Below are 17,345 nucleotides of genomic sequence, written 5' to 3'. Positions count from 1 at the left end.
CCAGTACTGTTTTCTTGTTTTTGTCATTCTTAACTAATATGCTTTTAAGGAGGGTACACCAAACTTCCATAAACCATTCCATGAAAATTGCACTCTTCATCCAGGTGAACTTTGTTGAGGTGTAAAAAATGTGTGTCACAGATACATTAACTAACATGTTTGAAACAATGTAGTTTCTTATTTTTCCTGACGATGAGCACAGGAAAATTGTGGCTACCAGTAGCATTATCACAAGGTAAGGTAGTAATATGATACTTGCTTTTTTTTAGGGCCAGGTGCAGCCAATTTTTTTGGTGAAGCTTTCCAATTGAGACCAGATTTGTCAGCATTGTAAATGTTTGAGACCATAATAACCTTCCCTCAATACATCCTTCAGTTTGATTTTGAAAGAATCAGCACACAGTTTTCCTCCTTGTATTTGAAGCTCATGAATGCCTTGTCCTGACTTTGAGCAAATTAACCAGCCAGTGCTTGCATTAAAATTCTAGTTTGTTGATAAACAAAGCCCATAACACAGTGTGTGAAAGATGTTCATTAAAATGAATTTCCTTTTCACATGGAATGGGACCAGAGATATGTTCTCCATGTGACTTTTTTTTTTTTTTTGTGCAAACCACTTGTAAACAGCAACATCTAGATACATGTTCATGGCAAGCTTCCTAGTTTTACAGCATGTTGACCCATCAATAGAATCAAGCTTACATACATAAAATTTACAGTGCTCTTTTTTCTTTCTTTCTTTCTTTCTTTCATATCCATGTGTGTCAACTTACCAACATTGTACTCGTTACATAAGTTGTTTGCAGATTCACTTTCCTCTAACCTTTTATTAACCTCTTTTTTATCTCTTATGGAAGGGACAACTATTTATGTCCAAGCATTGCAAGTTTGCTTTGCATGGCATAGTTGTCAAGTTACTGTAACAGAGCACAAATGATTGCTGTTGTCAGCAGCTTGATATTTGTGGGTTTGGAAGGGGGAGGGGGAGTGGATGAAGAGGAGGGAGGGAAGGAAGGGGTGGCAAGGGGAAGTTAGGGGGTGTAAGACTGTAGCTGTGGGGGTTGCGCATGCGAGTAACAGTTTGGTTGCGCAGTCATTCAGCTGACCCAAACTCAGATAATCAACGCTCTACTGCAATTTGTAAATTTCATCAAGAGACTAAAAGGTTCTTGGAAAGTGCAAATAAAGTGGACCCTATGACTGTAACACACTGTTACTTTTGAATTACATAGCTATCAAAACATGTAGCATTTCTTTCTTAGAGTGATACCAAATTCTAGTTTGTTAATAAACCAAGCTCATAAAGCTCACAGAAATCACTAGTCTGTTTTCCTGACACTCTCCTTTTCTCCTGAATATGCTTAACTTTTGTAGATGCATAATCTCATAACTTCAAGCACACCTTAACTTATGGTTCTCTTACAAATTGTTGCCCCCTCATTACCGAAGACATTATTCCCCGAGGCACTGACAGTTTTTTCTCCATCAGCTGTGAACTAATTTTCTGAATTTAATAAAATAGTAGGAATATCTAGAAGAGAAAAAAAAAAAAAAAGAAATACTTACTGTGAAACTATTCTGCAATCCCCACTTACATGTTCGACCAGTACAATTCAAAAAGGTTTGATCTGAAATTTCATGCACATAGCCACTTGCATCACGCACAACCGTGGCTCCTGCTATGAATGCCATGAAAAGGTATGAAACAGTAGTTATGAAAATTGAAAGCAGTGTTCCTTTTGGTATTGCTACTTCTGGGTCCTGTGGAAAATGCACTTCGGTATTATATGTGTATTTTCTAAAATGCTTAGAAACAAAACAAAAGGAAATTACCTTCAAGTCTCCTGATATATTAGCACCTGCAAGAAAGCCAGTTGCTGCAGGAAAAAATACAGCAAAAACAGAGAAAAACGTGTAGTCAACACCATCACTGACTCTGTAATCTGCATGCAAATTTTGCAATATTAAAGTAGCTGTAAGGAAATTATCATTAATCACTATTATAAATTAAATATTTGTCTTGTATCATAATTTTTAAGAAGGTATTTTATAACTCTAGAAGCATACGAGTTTATGTTTCATCACCATTAAATCCCAAAAATCCTTTGGCTATAGCTTCGTTGCTTTGTGGGCCAATGAAAGAACCAACTGTGTAATCAAGAATGGCTGCTATCAGGATGATCAGGAGACCAAGCTGAGTCTACAAACAAATGAAGAACAAAAATGTAAGTAATATGAGAAAAACTAAAATTATTAGTATTTTGATAAATAACAGAGATGCAATAGTTTAACTACTTATTCATATCCAAACCTTTAGGAAATTATGTACATCAAAAAACTAGTAAAACATATTTGACTAGTGCAGAAGCTTAAAATTTTTGTCACAAAAACGATGATATAGTAATTTTTTCAACTAACATAAGCATATGAGAGGGACTAGAGGGAGGTACAGAGGAGTGGGGGGGGGGGGGGGGGAGACTGTGGGAGGGAAGAGACTGTGTGGGGGGGGAAGAGACTGTGGGTTGGTGGAGGGGACGAGAGGGGAGGGGGGGGGGAGAAGAGAGGGAAAGAATTGGTATCCGGTAACTCTTGCTCCTGTTTCCAAAAGACCATAGTAGGAAGTCATTTGATTTCATTTATTCATTTACCCAGGGCTCATCTCTCAGTGACATAGGATTTGTTGTCATAACACAATGAAAATAAGTAATCAAAATATATACACACATAGAATATTTATGTATGTTTTCATGAGGATAGGACAGGCAGTCAGCTGTGGCTTTGCTGAAGAAACCACCCTGGCATTTCCTGATATTATTTGGGAAAACCACAGGGAACCTAAGTGGCCAGACGCATAATTCCTTTCTCCCAAATATGAGATCAGCACGTTAACAACTGTAGTACCTCATTCAACTGGTCCCCATTGCACAACTTACTTTCATTTACACACAGTTTGATTAAGATTATTCATAATATGAAACAGTTTTGATCTGCACACACTAACACCCACTTGTGACTCCTGGACAACTAATATGCTGCTATGCCCCTTGCCCTACTTGCAATCTATTCATTATACAGGCTCCAGGCCCATAGACAGACAACTATGCCTATGCGTGTCTTCATGTATCACACTAAATCTGTGTGAGAAAGTTGATCAGCATCTCTCCCTCCCTCCCCCCCCCCCCCCTTCCCAAGGAGAACAACAAGATTTTTTACTATCACACACTGAATATCTCGGCACTTGATTTTCTTATGAAAGTGTTACAATGTGATCATATACTGTAATGTGACAAGGTGGTGGTAGTGGTGTTTACTACTACTCTTCTAAGTAATCTTCAACTGTGTAGTTGCAGCGCTTATGAAGATTGTTTTGGCTGCCTTTTTAAACAAATGAATTTTAGGACTATCTTTTATCTCATTGGGCAATCCATTAATCAGTATATTCCCCCATAAAAAAATGCAGTTTTGAGATTTTTGTTTGTTTTTCCTTGTTAAATGTAGGTCCAAACTGGCTCTTGTTCCATGGTTATGTATACAAGTATTAGTGAGATACTAAGCAATGTTTTCCCCGAGTTGGATGGACTGGTAACTGTACTCAAAGATTTTTAAATAGTTCTCTACTATGAGCTTGACTAATACCAGCAATTATTGTTCATATAGCCCTTTCCTGCATTTAAAAATTATGTTCATGTTATGTGCCTTTGATTCCCAGCAAAGAATCCCGTAACTAATAACTGAATGTATGTAGGAATAATATGTCACCACAAGACATTGGCTGATGCATACTGATGATAGAATCCTAAGAGCATAACATGCTTATATTCTTTTTACCAGTATCTGTGTTCGTTCCATGTTAACTGAGAATATTCATCTATAAAATCTGTGTGTTTGTTACACAATCTGTAGATTTATCCTCTATGCTTTTCCCTCTTCATGCTGAAATACATACTGTGTTTTATTTGTGTTCAGTGTTAATGTGTTACATACTGTCTAATTGTCAACATCCTTAAGAATTTCATTTGCTTTCTCTCATAAGAGTTCTTGTGTTATCACCTAATATGATGTTGCTGTCATCAGTAAAGTGAACTTTTTCTGCAAGCCTTACACTCTTTGGTAAGTGCTTAACATGTATCATGTACATAATGGAACCCAATAAACAAAGCTGAAGGACACCTATGTTTATGCATGTTTTGTCTGACAATTGTCTTAGGAAGAAGTTATTGTCAGCCGATATGTGAAATGCCTTTTGCACCTGGTTGTCCAGACAAGACTGGAACCACTTGTTTGTTATTCCTTTTACATCTAGTGCTGCCAGCTTGTTTAGTAGTATGTTATCTCACCAGTGTCAATAGTCTTGAAAAAGTGTAAGCAGATTCCTGTAACACTGTTATCCTTGTCAATAGCTCTGAGTACCAATTTTGTGCACTCTAATGGCAGATACTATACTTTCTCCACTTTAGAAACCAAACTGTGATGTGTTAAAAACATTTCACTTATTTGTGTGACTGAGTCATCTTTTATAATTAACTCATTTATTTTTAAGAATTCAGACAGTAGTGAAACTGATGTATTCTTTTCAGTACTCCCCACATTATCTTTTTTTTAGTAAGGTCACAACTCATGGGTGCTTCAGGTACTCTGGAAAAATACTTGAACTAAAGGACTCCTTTCTTACATTTGTTAATGCGCATGCTGTCTGTGCACACTTTCAGAACATAGACAAGAATCTCTCCTAGGCCTTCTGGCTTCCTATAATTTCTGTACCATCTGCCTGACTTCAAGTTCTGTTGTGGAGGTCATCTTTATTGTGCTTTTCTGCAATTCACACATCTGCTGACAAATTTCTCTTAAGACAATTGCCAGAGAAGATATGCACAAACAGAAGTGTCTCTCAGCTTAGTGTATTGGTTCCCATTATTTCTGAAACATATATCAACTTACCACACAGTATAGGGGAAGATTTTTGTTGCCTCTTCTCTACAACACCAGAGAAGTAGTGACTTGCAAAATTTACCCTTTCTAAGGATTTTATGTTATTCTGCTCACATATTTTATTTGTATGTTGTTACACTTGTGTCTGCATTTTTGAGTACCGTGTTGTATAACACCTCAAACTATTTTGCTTTTATTTTATGCATGATATGTTATTTTGTTAATGGAAGATTTTTTTGCAGCAACAAGTACCCTCCTGTATATATTTCTGTATCTGTGATAGTAATATACGTGCTTTGGATTAGTATAGCATTTTTGTAATGAACTGAGAAATTTAAGTATCTGAGAGGACTTTCTAATACCCACAGTTAAACATCCATTTTCCTTAGCTGCCACTGTTAAAGTGGCTACTTTTGGAAACATCTTCTCAAAAATTGATTTAAAAAATGTGCAGAACGAGAAAACTTAGCATTTACATTGTTTTCAGTACAGTTTTCAGGTTTGATTTGCCAGAGACCTAGCAAAAGTATGTATTCTACGTTTCGAGAAGATCCTTTTGTGTATTTGCAGTTTTGTGGGTTTTAGCAAGCCAGCCCTTAGAGTTTTTATCTGATTATAATGACATGAGAGGCAAAAATCTTTTTACAATTTTCCCTATCAATATCTGTAAGTACATGGTCTAAGACTGATGATGAGCTTTGTGATACCCTAGTAGCAATGTTTACCATTTGTACCATACCAAAAATGTTCAATAATATATTATTATGTTGGGTTTCGGGGCGAGACTCTTTCTATGACTGCAGTTAATTTGTTGAAGAATGATTAACATTTTATGGATGTCTCACTTTGTTGGTTCAACACCAGCTAAACAAAATTTTTAGCTAGATTAATTGTGATAAGATTTTTGTGTCTTTAAAATGTGTGCCACCTCTGATATGAATACATGATACCCCACCCGGTACAGCTTGCACATTCACATGGCAGTATTACTGCAGGCTGTATTTCGTTGTCTCTACTCTCTAATGCATACCGCCATATGGTTCAAAGATTATAATTCGTCTTCAAGCTGGTGTACTTAATTTTTAATATACTGCATATTTTACTACAGAATAGATAATTCTTAAAAATATTTTGTGGTGTTTGTGTGTGCACTAAATTGGAAGAGATATTTTTAAGGAAGGGAAACCTGTTGCCATGATTTATCCTAATAAAGGCATAGTAATCTTAACCCATGACAATAGCTATCTGACCGTGTGTGGCCCCACATGCACTTGCTGTACTCTCAGTAATTAACTCCACCAACCATCCTTTCCCAGTTCTGTTGAGGCACAGATGGTGTTAGTGTAGCCTGTTCTCCTGATAGGCTCCAGCAGCACTGTGCAATGTGCATCCAGTTAGCAGTCATCAACACAATCTTCAGCACCATGTTGACTTGCCATACAGCACTGTCAAGAAGAGATCAATAATGCCGTCAGAGGCCCTTCGCCATGCTCAAATTGGTGCTTCCAGTAAGGAAAGCTATTGTATTCAGTTCACCAACTGTGTTGTATGCTCTGTCCCTGTACAAGCTGTTCCCTTCCCCACCCACTGATCATCTTTTGTGACATACTTACATAAAGGCTGTAAACTTTCATCAACTGATTTAGTCCAGCACTCTGCATCTGCATCTACATCACTTCTCTGCAATTCACAGTTACGTGCCTTTCACAGGGTTCTTTGAACAAAATTCAAACTGTTTCTCTACTGTTGCGCACTCATACTGCGTGTGGGGAAAGTGAGCACTTAAATCTCTCTGTAAGAGCCCTGGTTTATCTTATTTTATTATGATTATCATTGCTCCCTACGTAGAGTGGCAATAATAAAATATTTTTTGCATTCGAAGGAGGAAGGTGGTGGAGAAAGATCTCACCACAGTGAAAAACACTTTTGTTTCAATGTTAGCCACATCAACTCCCTTATATATGAGACACACACTGCCCCTTTTGCGATAATACAAAATGAGCTACCATTATTTGGATTTTTTCAGTATCTTCTGTCTCTGAAGAATTCCATATTGCACAGCAGTACCACAAGCATATTTTAGGCAGTCATTTTGGTAGTCCAGCTGCATCTTCTGTGTGTTCTCTCAATAAAATACAGTCTTTGGTTTTCCTTCCCCACAGTATTATGTAGTGTTCATTCCACTTCAAGTTGTTTGTAAACTGTAATTCATAGGTCTTTGGTTGAATTGACAGCCTTTTAGATTTGCGAGATTTATCGTGTAATGAGATTTAATGGATCACTTTTAGTACTTCTGAATATTATCCCACCCTTTTTCTTATTCGGTGACAGCTACCACTTTTCTCACCATGCAGATATCGCACATAAGTCATTTTGCATTTCTGATGATTTTACTAGATTGTAAATAACAGCATCATATGCAAACAATCTAAGAGAGCTGCTCAGACTGTCTTCTAAATCATTTACATAGATTAAGAACAGCACAGGGCCTATAACACTCAGCTTGAAAATTCTGTTACCTGATACTGTTTTCCTAACTTCTGTAACTGAGGACCTACACTTCTGCCATGACTGCTATCTAGCAGTAGTACTCTCTTCTTCCTAATACCAATGTTATTCCTAGCCTTTCTACTCTCAGACGGAGTCTGCAGCACATTTTTGACTTCTACACCATTTTGAGGCTCCTCTCCCCTCAACTGTGACAGTTGGTAGCCTGTAAGACAACAAATTTCAGACCAAGTCTTCTCCCTGCTAGCCTTCCTACCCACTGCCAGTTCCCAACCACTTCCTCCATCCCCAACACTGCTTATTGCTTTCCTTTATCCTCACTAGCTCTCTCGTAGCTTTTCTAAAGATACCAGTAAGATACAGCTACTCCTTTGCCACACCTCTATTAATCTGTTACTGTTGCATATTTTGCAGTTTTCAAAAAAGAGGCCTCAGTGGCCTCCCCAGAGTTCTCCCCACTACATTCTCCCTCAGGGAAGCCATTTGCTACAGGGAAAGACCTTTAATACCTAAAGCTAAAAGAATATTCAGAGATTTATTGTTTATTCCACAATGAAAGTATGTAACTTCATGATAATTTGTTAAATTTGCTACAAGTATGCATTTAGTAACATCAGGTGTATGTATGTAAACAAAATGTTGGACAGGTGTTGTACCTAATAAATTTAAAAAATGTGAGAGTTTCAAAACAAAATGCAGAAAAAAGAAAAGAAGTCAGACTTAGATAATGACTGTTGGAAATTCAGTGTACAGATAAATTGTCAACATAATAACCACTAAATATACTGAAAAGGTGTTCATAAAGATATCACCAAAACTACGAAAGAAATTTGGCAAGCAATAAATTCCAGAAGACTGGAAAAATATAGTAATTTACCCATTGCCCAAGATGGGGGACAGAACATATAGACTGAAGCACCAAAGAAACTGGTAGAGGCATGCATACTCAAATACACAGATATGTAAACATGCAGATTACGGCGCTGTGTTTAGCAATGCCTATATAAGACAACAAGTGTCTGGTGCAGTTGTCAGATCAATTACTGCTGATACAATGGCGGGTTATCAAGATTTAAGGGCATTTGAACGTGGTGTTATAGTCGGCACACAAGTGATGGGATACAGCATCTCCAAGGCAGCGATGAAGTGGAGATTTTGCCATATAACCATTTCATGCCTCTACCGTGAATATCAGGAATCCGGTAAAACATCAAATCTCCGGCAATGCTGCAGCCGGCAAAAGATCCTGCAAGAATGAGACCAACAATGACCGGTTCAACATGACAGAAGTGCAACCCTTGTACAAATTGCTGCAGATTCCAATGCTGGGCCATCACCAAGTGTCAGCAGGCAAACCATTCAATGAAACATCATCAATAGGGCTTTCGGAGCTGAAGGCTGACTCATGTACCTATGATGACTGCAGGATGCAAAGCTTTATGCCTCACCTTGTCCCGTCAACACCAACATTGGATTGTTGATGACTGCAAACATACTGCCTAGTCGGACTAGTCTCATTTCAATCATTTCAAATTGTATTGAGTGTATGGACATGTACAGGTACAGGTATGGAAGACCACCTCATGAATCCATGGACCCTGTATGTCAGCAAGTGACTGCTGAAGCTGGTGGAGGCTTTGTAATGGTGTGGGGTGTGTGCAGTTGGAGTGATATGGGACCCCTGATATGTCTAGATACAACTCTGACAGGTGGCATGTACATAAGCATCCTGTCTGGTCACCTGCATCCACACGTGTCCACTGTGCATTCTGACAGACTGGCAATTCCAGTAGGAAAATGCAACACCACCCAGTAGCAGAAAAGGAGAGAAATAAAAAGACTGCGTTGTGGTGGTGGAATGACAGCTGTGTAGTACTAGAATTTTTTTTTTTGTTTTTTTTTTTTTTTGTGGGGTTTAAGGGCGCTCAACTACTGAGGTCATTAGCGCCCAGTCACAGTTGTTAGAGCACATGGAATCTAGTAAAACTCAAGGGGAGGGGGGGACACCAGAAAGTCCTGACAAAGATGCAGATAAAAGACGTAAAAAAGTTAGATGTCTTTAGACAAGCCAGTCAAAGTTATAAAACGCAGAACACGAGCAGCTGCTCGAGCGTCATCAGCTAAAATATCCGGTAAAGTAGGTGGCAGGGACAGGACAACACGAGATTGACGAAAGCGGGGACACCACAATAAAACATGGCGCACTGTTAATGCTTGACCACAAGGGCACTGCGGGGCTGGGTCACTGGAGAGCAGGTAGCGGTGGCTAAACCGGCAATGCCCAATCCGCAACCTGGTCAGAAGGACCTCTTCTCGCCAAGATGGTCGGGAGGAGGATGTCCAAGCAGTTGGGAGCGGTTTTACTGCCCAGAGCTTGTTTCCTTGGAGGGATGACCAAGCATCCCACTACAACGACAAGCCTCTTACAAACAACCCCACGAACATCAGATTACGGGACACAATGGGAGGCTGGCCGAGGCAGGAGGACTGCAGCCTTGGCTGTAGCATCTGCAGCCTCATTCCCAGGCACTCCTACATGTCCGGGAACCCACAGAAAGCTGACAGGAGAACCATTATCAGGGAAAGAATGGAGGGACTGCTGGATCCGTTGCACCAAGGGATGGACCGGATAGGGAGCTCCAAGGCTCTGAAGAGCACTGAGGGAATCAGAGTACATACGATGAATGGCGGTGGCGGCGGGCATACTGAACGGCCTGATGGAGAGCAAAAAGCTCAGCCGTAAAGCTGGAACATTGGTCGAGGAGCCGGTATTTAAAGGTGGCGGCCCCGACGACAAAGGCACAGCCGACACCATCGTCAGTTTTGGAGCCATCGGTGTGAATAAAGGTGTGACCGGCAAGTCGAGCACGAAGTTCGACAAACCATGAGCAATACACTGCAGCCAGAGTACCCTCCTTCAGGAGTGAGCTGAGGTCGAGATAAATATGAACCGGAGCCTGGAGCCAAGGTGGTGTTGGGCTCTCGCCCTCTCTGAAGGTGGTAGGGAGGGCAAAATCCAATTGTCTAAGCAGGCGACGGAAGCGGACTCCAGGGGGCAGCAGGGCAGACACATACAACCCGTACTGACGGTCGAGAGAATCAGCGAAGAAGGACTGATAAGAGGGGTGGTCGGGCATTGACAACAGCCGGCAGGCATACCGACACAGCAGTACGTCGCGCCGGTAGGTCAATGGTAATTCGGCAGCTTCAGCATAAAGACTCTCAACGGGACTAGTGTAGAAGGCTCCGGTCGCAAGACGTAACCCCTGATGGTGGATGGAGTTGAGACGGCGTAAGAGGGATGGCCGAGCAGACGAGTAGACGAAGCTCCCATAATCCAGCTTCGATCGGACTATGGACCGATACAAGCGAAGCAGGACAGTGCGATCCGCTCCCCAAGATGAACCACTAAGAACTCTGAGGACATTAAGGGAACGTGTACAATGGGCCGCCAAATAAGAGACATGCGGAGACCAACAAAGTATCCTGTCCAATGTGAGCCCTAGAAACTTAGTTGTTTTCACGAATGGGAGAACAACGGGACCAAGATGTAACGATGGCGGAAGGAACGCTTTATATCACCAAAAGTTGATACAAACCGTCTTCTCTTCAGAGAACCGGAAGCCATTTGCCACGTTCCAAGAGTATAGGCTGTCTAGACAACGCTGAAGGCAGCGCTCCAGGAGGCATGTTCTCTGGGCACTGCAGTAGATCGCGAAGTCATCGACAAAGAGAGAGCCTGAGACATTAGGCGGAATGCAATCCATGATTGGATTGATCGCGATGGCAAAAAGGGCTACGCTCAAGACGGAGCCCTGAGGCACTCCGTTCTCCTGGAGGAAGACGTCGGACAATACGGAAACCACACGTACCCTAAACTTTCGATCCATTAAAAAGGAATCAATAAAAAGGGGCAGGCGACCGCGTAGGCCCCACCTGTGCATAGTGTGGAGGATACCTCCTCTCCAACAGGTATCATAAGCCTTCTCCAAATCGAAGAACACGGCTACCGTTTGGCGCTTTCGCAAAAAGTTGGTCATGATGAATGTCAACAAGGCCACAAGGTGGTCAACAGCGGAACGGCGGCGACGAAAGCCGCATCGGACATTGGTAAGTAGCCGTCGAGATTCAAGAATCCAGACTAACCGAGCATTAACCATGCGCTCCATCACCTTACAGACACAGCTTGTAAGAGAAATGGGGCGGTAACTAGAAGGAAGGTGTCTATCCTTCCCGGGTTTGGGTATAGGAACAACGACGGCGTCACGCCAACGCATGGGGACCTGACCTTTGGTCCAGACGCAATTGTAGGGTACGAAGAAGGAAGCTTTTGCCCACCGGAGAAAGGTGTGCCAGCATCTGAACGTGAATGGCATCTGGCCCCAGAGCGGAGGACCGGCACAGTGCAAGTGCACGTTCGAGTTCCCGCATAGTAAAGGGGGCATTATAAGTTTCCAGATTCAGCGAGTGGAAAGAAGGTCGCCGAGCCTCTTCTGCCTCTTTCCTGGGAAGGAAGGCAGGGTGGTAATGGGCGGAGCTTGAAACCTCCGCGAAAAACCGGCCGAAGGCGTTGGAGACAGCCACAGGATCAACAAGGACCTCATTACCTGAGGTCAGGCCAGGTACCGAGGAGTGGGCCTTAATGCCTGACAGCCAGCGCAGGCCACCCCAAACGACAGAAGTGGGAGTAAAACTGTTAAAGGAGCTGGTGAAAGAGGCCCAACAAGCTTTTTTGCTGTCTTTGATGACTCTACGGCATTGCGCTTGGAGTCGTTTGTATCCAATACAATTCGCCAATGTAGGATGGCGGCAAAAGGTGCGTAAAGCACGTCGTCGAGCACAGATAGCGTCTCTACAAGCCTCATTCCACCAGGGGACGGAAACGCGACGTGAAGAGGTAGTATGAGGAATGGAACGTTCGGCAGCATTGATGATAACAGCTGTGAGGTATTCGACCTGACTGTCACAACTGAGAAAATCGTGGTCCGGAAAGGTCGCCAGGGAGGAGTAAAGTCCCCAGTCAGCTTTTGGTATGTTCCAGCTCGAAGGACGTGGGGATGGGGTGTGGTGCAGGAGACGAACGACACAGGGGAAGTGGTCGCTCGAGTAGGTGTCAGAAAGGACATACCACTAGAACCGACAGGCAAGAGTGGTAGAACAGATCGAGAGGTCCAAGTGGGAGTAGGTATGAGTACAGTCCGAGAGGAAAGTCGGGGCGCCAGTATTGAGGCAGACAAGATTGAGATGGTTGAAGACATCCGCCAAGAGTGAGCCTCTTTGACAGGATGCAGGAGAGCCCCAAAGGGGATGATGGGCATTGAAGTCGCCAAACAATAAAAACGGCAGAGGAAGCTGAACAATCAGGTGCATCATGTCAGCCCGACTAACTGCGGATGACGATGGACTGTAGGTGGTACAAACTGAAAAAGTAAAAGCAGAAAGAGTAATACGGACAGCTATTGCTTGGAGTGGGGTGGTCAATGGGATGGGATGGTAATAGACATCGTCCCGAACGAGCAACATGACCCCACCATGAGCTGGGATACCGTCCACAGGGGTGAGGTCATACCGCTCCAAGGTATAGTGGGTAAAGGCAATACGGTCAGTCGGGCGCAACTTGGTTTCCTGGAGACCAAGGATGAGCGGACAGTGCAGGCAGAGGAGCAGTTGTAATTCCTCCCGATTAGATCGAATACCTCTTATGTTCCAATGTAAAAAGGCCATCGCTAGTCAAAAAAGAGGGGGAACGAGATGGGGGAAGAGCTGGTCACCTCGACGGCCGCGGAGGGCCAGGTTTCGAGGGAACAACGCTACAACCAGCAGGAGGCGGATCCTGTTCCATCGAGTCGTCGCCAGCTGCGGCCACTGTCCCGGGTAGTGTAGGAGGGGCAGCATCATTTGCCGACGAGAGGCCAGCTGAGCGCCTGGCAGCAGAGCGTCCCGGCGAAACTGAGGACGGCTGGGAGCAGCGACTCATGGATGGAGCGTCAGACGAAACGCGCCGGGGTGGAGAGGGGGATAGAGACTACTTCTTGGAGGCCTTCTTGGAAGTCCGAGAAGGCACAGGGATGGTGGGCTGGACCCGAAGAAGGTCCTCATGTGCGTGGTCCGTTTTGGTATGCCGGACCTCGGAAGCTGGGGTCCGTACGTTTCCCCGGATGGGGGGAGGAGGTGGAGGGGGGTCAGGATAGGGGTGAGGATACCGTGGAAGCAGTGGACACGACTGAGGCAAACGAAGTGGTCAATGTCATGGGATGGAGGCGGTCATACTTCTTCCTGGCCTCAGAATAAGAGAGACAATCCAAAGTTTTGAGTTCTTGAATCTTCTTCTCCTTCGGATACGCGGGGCAGTCTAAGGATCTAGGCAAGTGGATGCCAGGACAATTAACGCACCGACGTGGTGGGGTGCATGTATGTTCCTCACGAAGAGGACGTCCACAATCGCCACAAAGGGGCTCAGCCTCACACCATGATGACATGTGCCCAAAGCGCAAACACCGAAAACAGCGCATAGGAGGCGCCCGCCTGGAGCGCCACCGACTGTGTGGCGGAGGTGGTCTTTATAAGAATGGACCCAGAACGCATTTTACTGAGAGCCTCGATTTCCCCGAAGATGTCCTCGATATGCTGAACAAAGAACATGGGCTTGGAGGTGGCGAACGTCCCCCCGTCGGTGTGGGAACAGACCAAATAGCGGGGGAAGTACTTCGCCCCAAGCCGGCGGGCCTGTCCTTCCTCCCAGGGAGTGGCCAAGGGGGAAAGGGCAGGAGAACCAGAACCAGAGACAGTACCTTTCCTTTTAAAAGACTCGGCCGCAGAGTGACCTGAGACATGTTGACGTTTCATCTGCGAAACGTCCGCCCCGATACCACCCACTCCGACCAGGGGCTCTCCCCATGGGTGCCACCCAGCCTCAGCAAGGGCCACCTGGTAGGATGACCGTTGCCGGGATTCCTGATGCCCCAAGGAGACAGGCATCTACTCCTTGGCCGACGTGGGGAGGGTGCAGCTCAGGTATCGGCAGTACGATCCCTGTGTTGTCAGGGGGCTACAACCTAGAGGGTACATAACGACCCCACCACAACGGGCTGGCTACCGTGCTGGATTTCGGGTGCCATGGAAAGTCCATCATGATCGTAGGTGCAGATGGGGATGCACTATGGGCGTAACTTGTACAACCCATCAGGCGTTTAGGCCCAATTTGAGGAATAGTGGGTATGGTTACAACGCCGTTACAATGCTGAGCGCCAAGGTCTTAGTGCACTGAGGACCAGTGGTACACCACACAAGGCGTCCTTCCCCAAAAGGCAAGTACTTCTGTAGAATTTTGAAAAATGGAGGTCAAACCCCAAGGGGGACCATCACATGGAAGGCCGAAACGGTTGAAACTCCTTTTAGTCGCCTCTTACGACAGGCAGGAATACCTCGGGCCTATTCTTACCCCGGACCCGCAGGGGGCGGGGGGGGGGGGGGGGGCGGGGGGGGGGTGTAGTACTAGAATGGGAACATGGAAGGGGGCTGGATGGGTGAGGACAGTGACCTGTAACTCTCCTGGCCTCAGCCTTCGTTAATCACTGTCCTTACCCATCCAGCCCCTTTCCTGTTCCCATTCCATCACTTCACAGCCATGATTCCACCACTATATCCAGTCTTTTTATTTCTCTCCTTTTCTGCTATCCTCCCCCCCCTCCCCCCCCTCCCCCCCCCCTATCCCTTGCCTTCATCTAAGCTGCAGCACCTCACTGTCCACTATTGTTGGCAAAGGCATTAATGGCCGAAAGCTTTAAGTGTGAGAATCTTTTTATTGTGCCTATCTGCAACTCAGCATCTCCGCTATATGGTGAGTAGCAACTTTCCTTCTGATAATTTTGTTACATTCCATCCTAGAGAGCTTCTGTAAAGTTTGGAAGGTAGGAGACAAGGTACTGGCAGAAGTAAAGCTGTGAGTACCGGGCGTGAGTCGTGCTTCGGTAGCTCAGTTGGTAGAGCACTTTCCCGCGAAAGGCAAAGGTCCCGAGTTCGAGTCTCGGTCGGGCACACAGTTTTCATCTTCCAGGAAGCTTCATATCAGCGCACACTCCGCTGCAGAGTGAAAATCTCATTCTGGATTATAGAAATGTTTATCCTATCAACTGACAATAAATTACATTCATCCACAGTCATCATAAAAAAAAAAAAAACCCACACACACAACAACAACAACAACACCCACCCACCCACCATCACACTGCACGTTACATGAGAGAGAGAGAGAGAGAGAGAGAGAGAGAGAGAGAGAGAGAGAGAGAGAGAGATATTGGGGGGGGGGGGGGGGGGGGTGTTGGCTGACGAGGGAGGGAGGACCAAACAGTGATAGCAGAAAGTGAGAGAGGAACAACATCAACAGCACAGTGACAAAGAGTAAAGAACAGGAGAGGGGAGGGAGTTGGATGAGAGAAGTGGCCACCTCAGAGGCACTATGTATGACGGGGCCCCAGCACTGTCATTGACGCAGTTTGATCCTCATCTCATACCCTGATCATGACACAAGAATAGGGGAAACAAAATTGTACAACAGAACATACCGAATGTAGGGAAAAGTGGAGGGGGGGGGGGCGATCTGGCCACACAGAGGCAAGGCTGAAGGCCTCCCAAACCAATGGCAACACTAAATGAGGGACTCCAGCTCCAGGAGGACATTCAGGTACTTACAAGTGGGAGGACAAACCATTTTCAGAAGGAAAAACTGAGGGGAGATGTAACCACATGAGGTTGTCTGCTAACAACTGTGATAAGAGAGGGCATATTTAGTGCAAAGAGCCAGGAGGCAGGGCCAGCCCAGAAAAATATGGATTGTCATGAGGGAGGCCCCATAATTACAAAGGAGGGGGAAGGGGTTGGGGATTGGGCAATGGCAGCTAGTTACACAGGAAAAAAACCATGAGTCAGGCTGGTACGGTTGATATGAAGATGGCAGGGGATGGTAGATTCCCATAGGGAGAGGTGGAAGGAAGAACACCATGTAGCCAAAGACCCTGTAATTGTACAAAGGTTATTAGACAGGGTGGTGCTACCTGTTCCCCCAAAAGTTGGCCCACGGTTAATCAAAAAGGAATCTGATGTGAAGCCACAAATCTGCTCCCAGAGGGATCGCAAAGAATGGAGGGTAGGTGTCTGCAACCTTCCACCCCAACCTAACAATCGGCAAACTCATTATACTGTTACCCACATGGATAGGAACCCAAAGGAAATCAACCATTCAAGCAGCATGATCATGATCAGTGAGGTCATGGATGGCAGAGACCAAGGGGAGGCAGGAAAACACTGGGTTGTAGCCTGAAGGTGACTTATTGAGTCCACACACTACAAAAACTCATGTGAAGGAGGACCGTTTATTAAAGCAGAACACCTGAGACATGGCCATTAGTTCTGCACACTTAATACCCCATGGTGTTCCATGGCAACAAAAGACATGCAACTCTGAACAACTCGTGGGACTGGAAATGGCAAATAAAAATTGAGAGGGAGCCCTGAAGACCCCACTCAGAGTATTAGTAAGATGTGATGGCACCAAGCCATGTTGTAGGCCTTCCAAAAATCAAAGAAAACTGTGACAAGACAGTGATGCTGAGAAAAAGCGTGCCAAAATTAAATTCCTAACTGAAGTAGATGATCGATTGGAGACTGTCCCTCCTGAAAACCACACTAGTAATAAGACAAAAGGTCCCAAGATTAAGGGACCCAACAGAGCCACCATCCATTCCAATGACTTGCAGGGGGACATTAATCAGACTGATCAGCTGGTAACTATTGAGGTATGACAGATCCTTCCTGGGCTTATACACAGGAACCACAATACTGTTGCTCCACTGGGAGCGGAAAACACCTTGGAGAAAAACACAGTTATGCACCTGGAGGAGATATTGTCA

General features: G+C 44.6%; 1 protein-coding gene across 1 annotated transcript in view; it reads right to left on the bottom strand.

Annotated features, from left to right (window-relative positions):
- Nucleotides 1-17,345, bottom strand: part of LOC126198980 (bumetanide-sensitive sodium-(potassium)-chloride cotransporter-like) — a 222,794-nt gene that overhangs the window by 147,105 nt on the left and 58,344 nt on the right. Inside the window, exons 5-7 of the mRNA XM_049935645.1 lie at nucleotides 2,086-2,200; nucleotides 1,834-1,973; nucleotides 1,567-1,761 (exon numbers count right to left, since the gene is read on the bottom strand). Of these exons, the coding sequence (XP_049791602.1) occupies nucleotides 1,567-1,761; nucleotides 1,834-1,973; nucleotides 2,086-2,200 (450 nt within the window). The remainder of the gene's footprint in view (nucleotides 1-1,566; nucleotides 1,762-1,833; nucleotides 1,974-2,085; nucleotides 2,201-17,345) is intronic.

This window comes from Schistocerca nitens, chromosome 8, assembly GCF_023898315.1.
Source record: "Schistocerca nitens isolate TAMUIC-IGC-003100 chromosome 8, iqSchNite1.1, whole genome shotgun sequence".
NCBI lineage: Eukaryota > Metazoa > Arthropoda > Insecta > Orthoptera > Acrididae > Schistocerca > Schistocerca nitens.
Note: the sequence above shows the minus strand (reverse complement) of the source record. Positions and strands in the feature narration are given on the sequence as shown.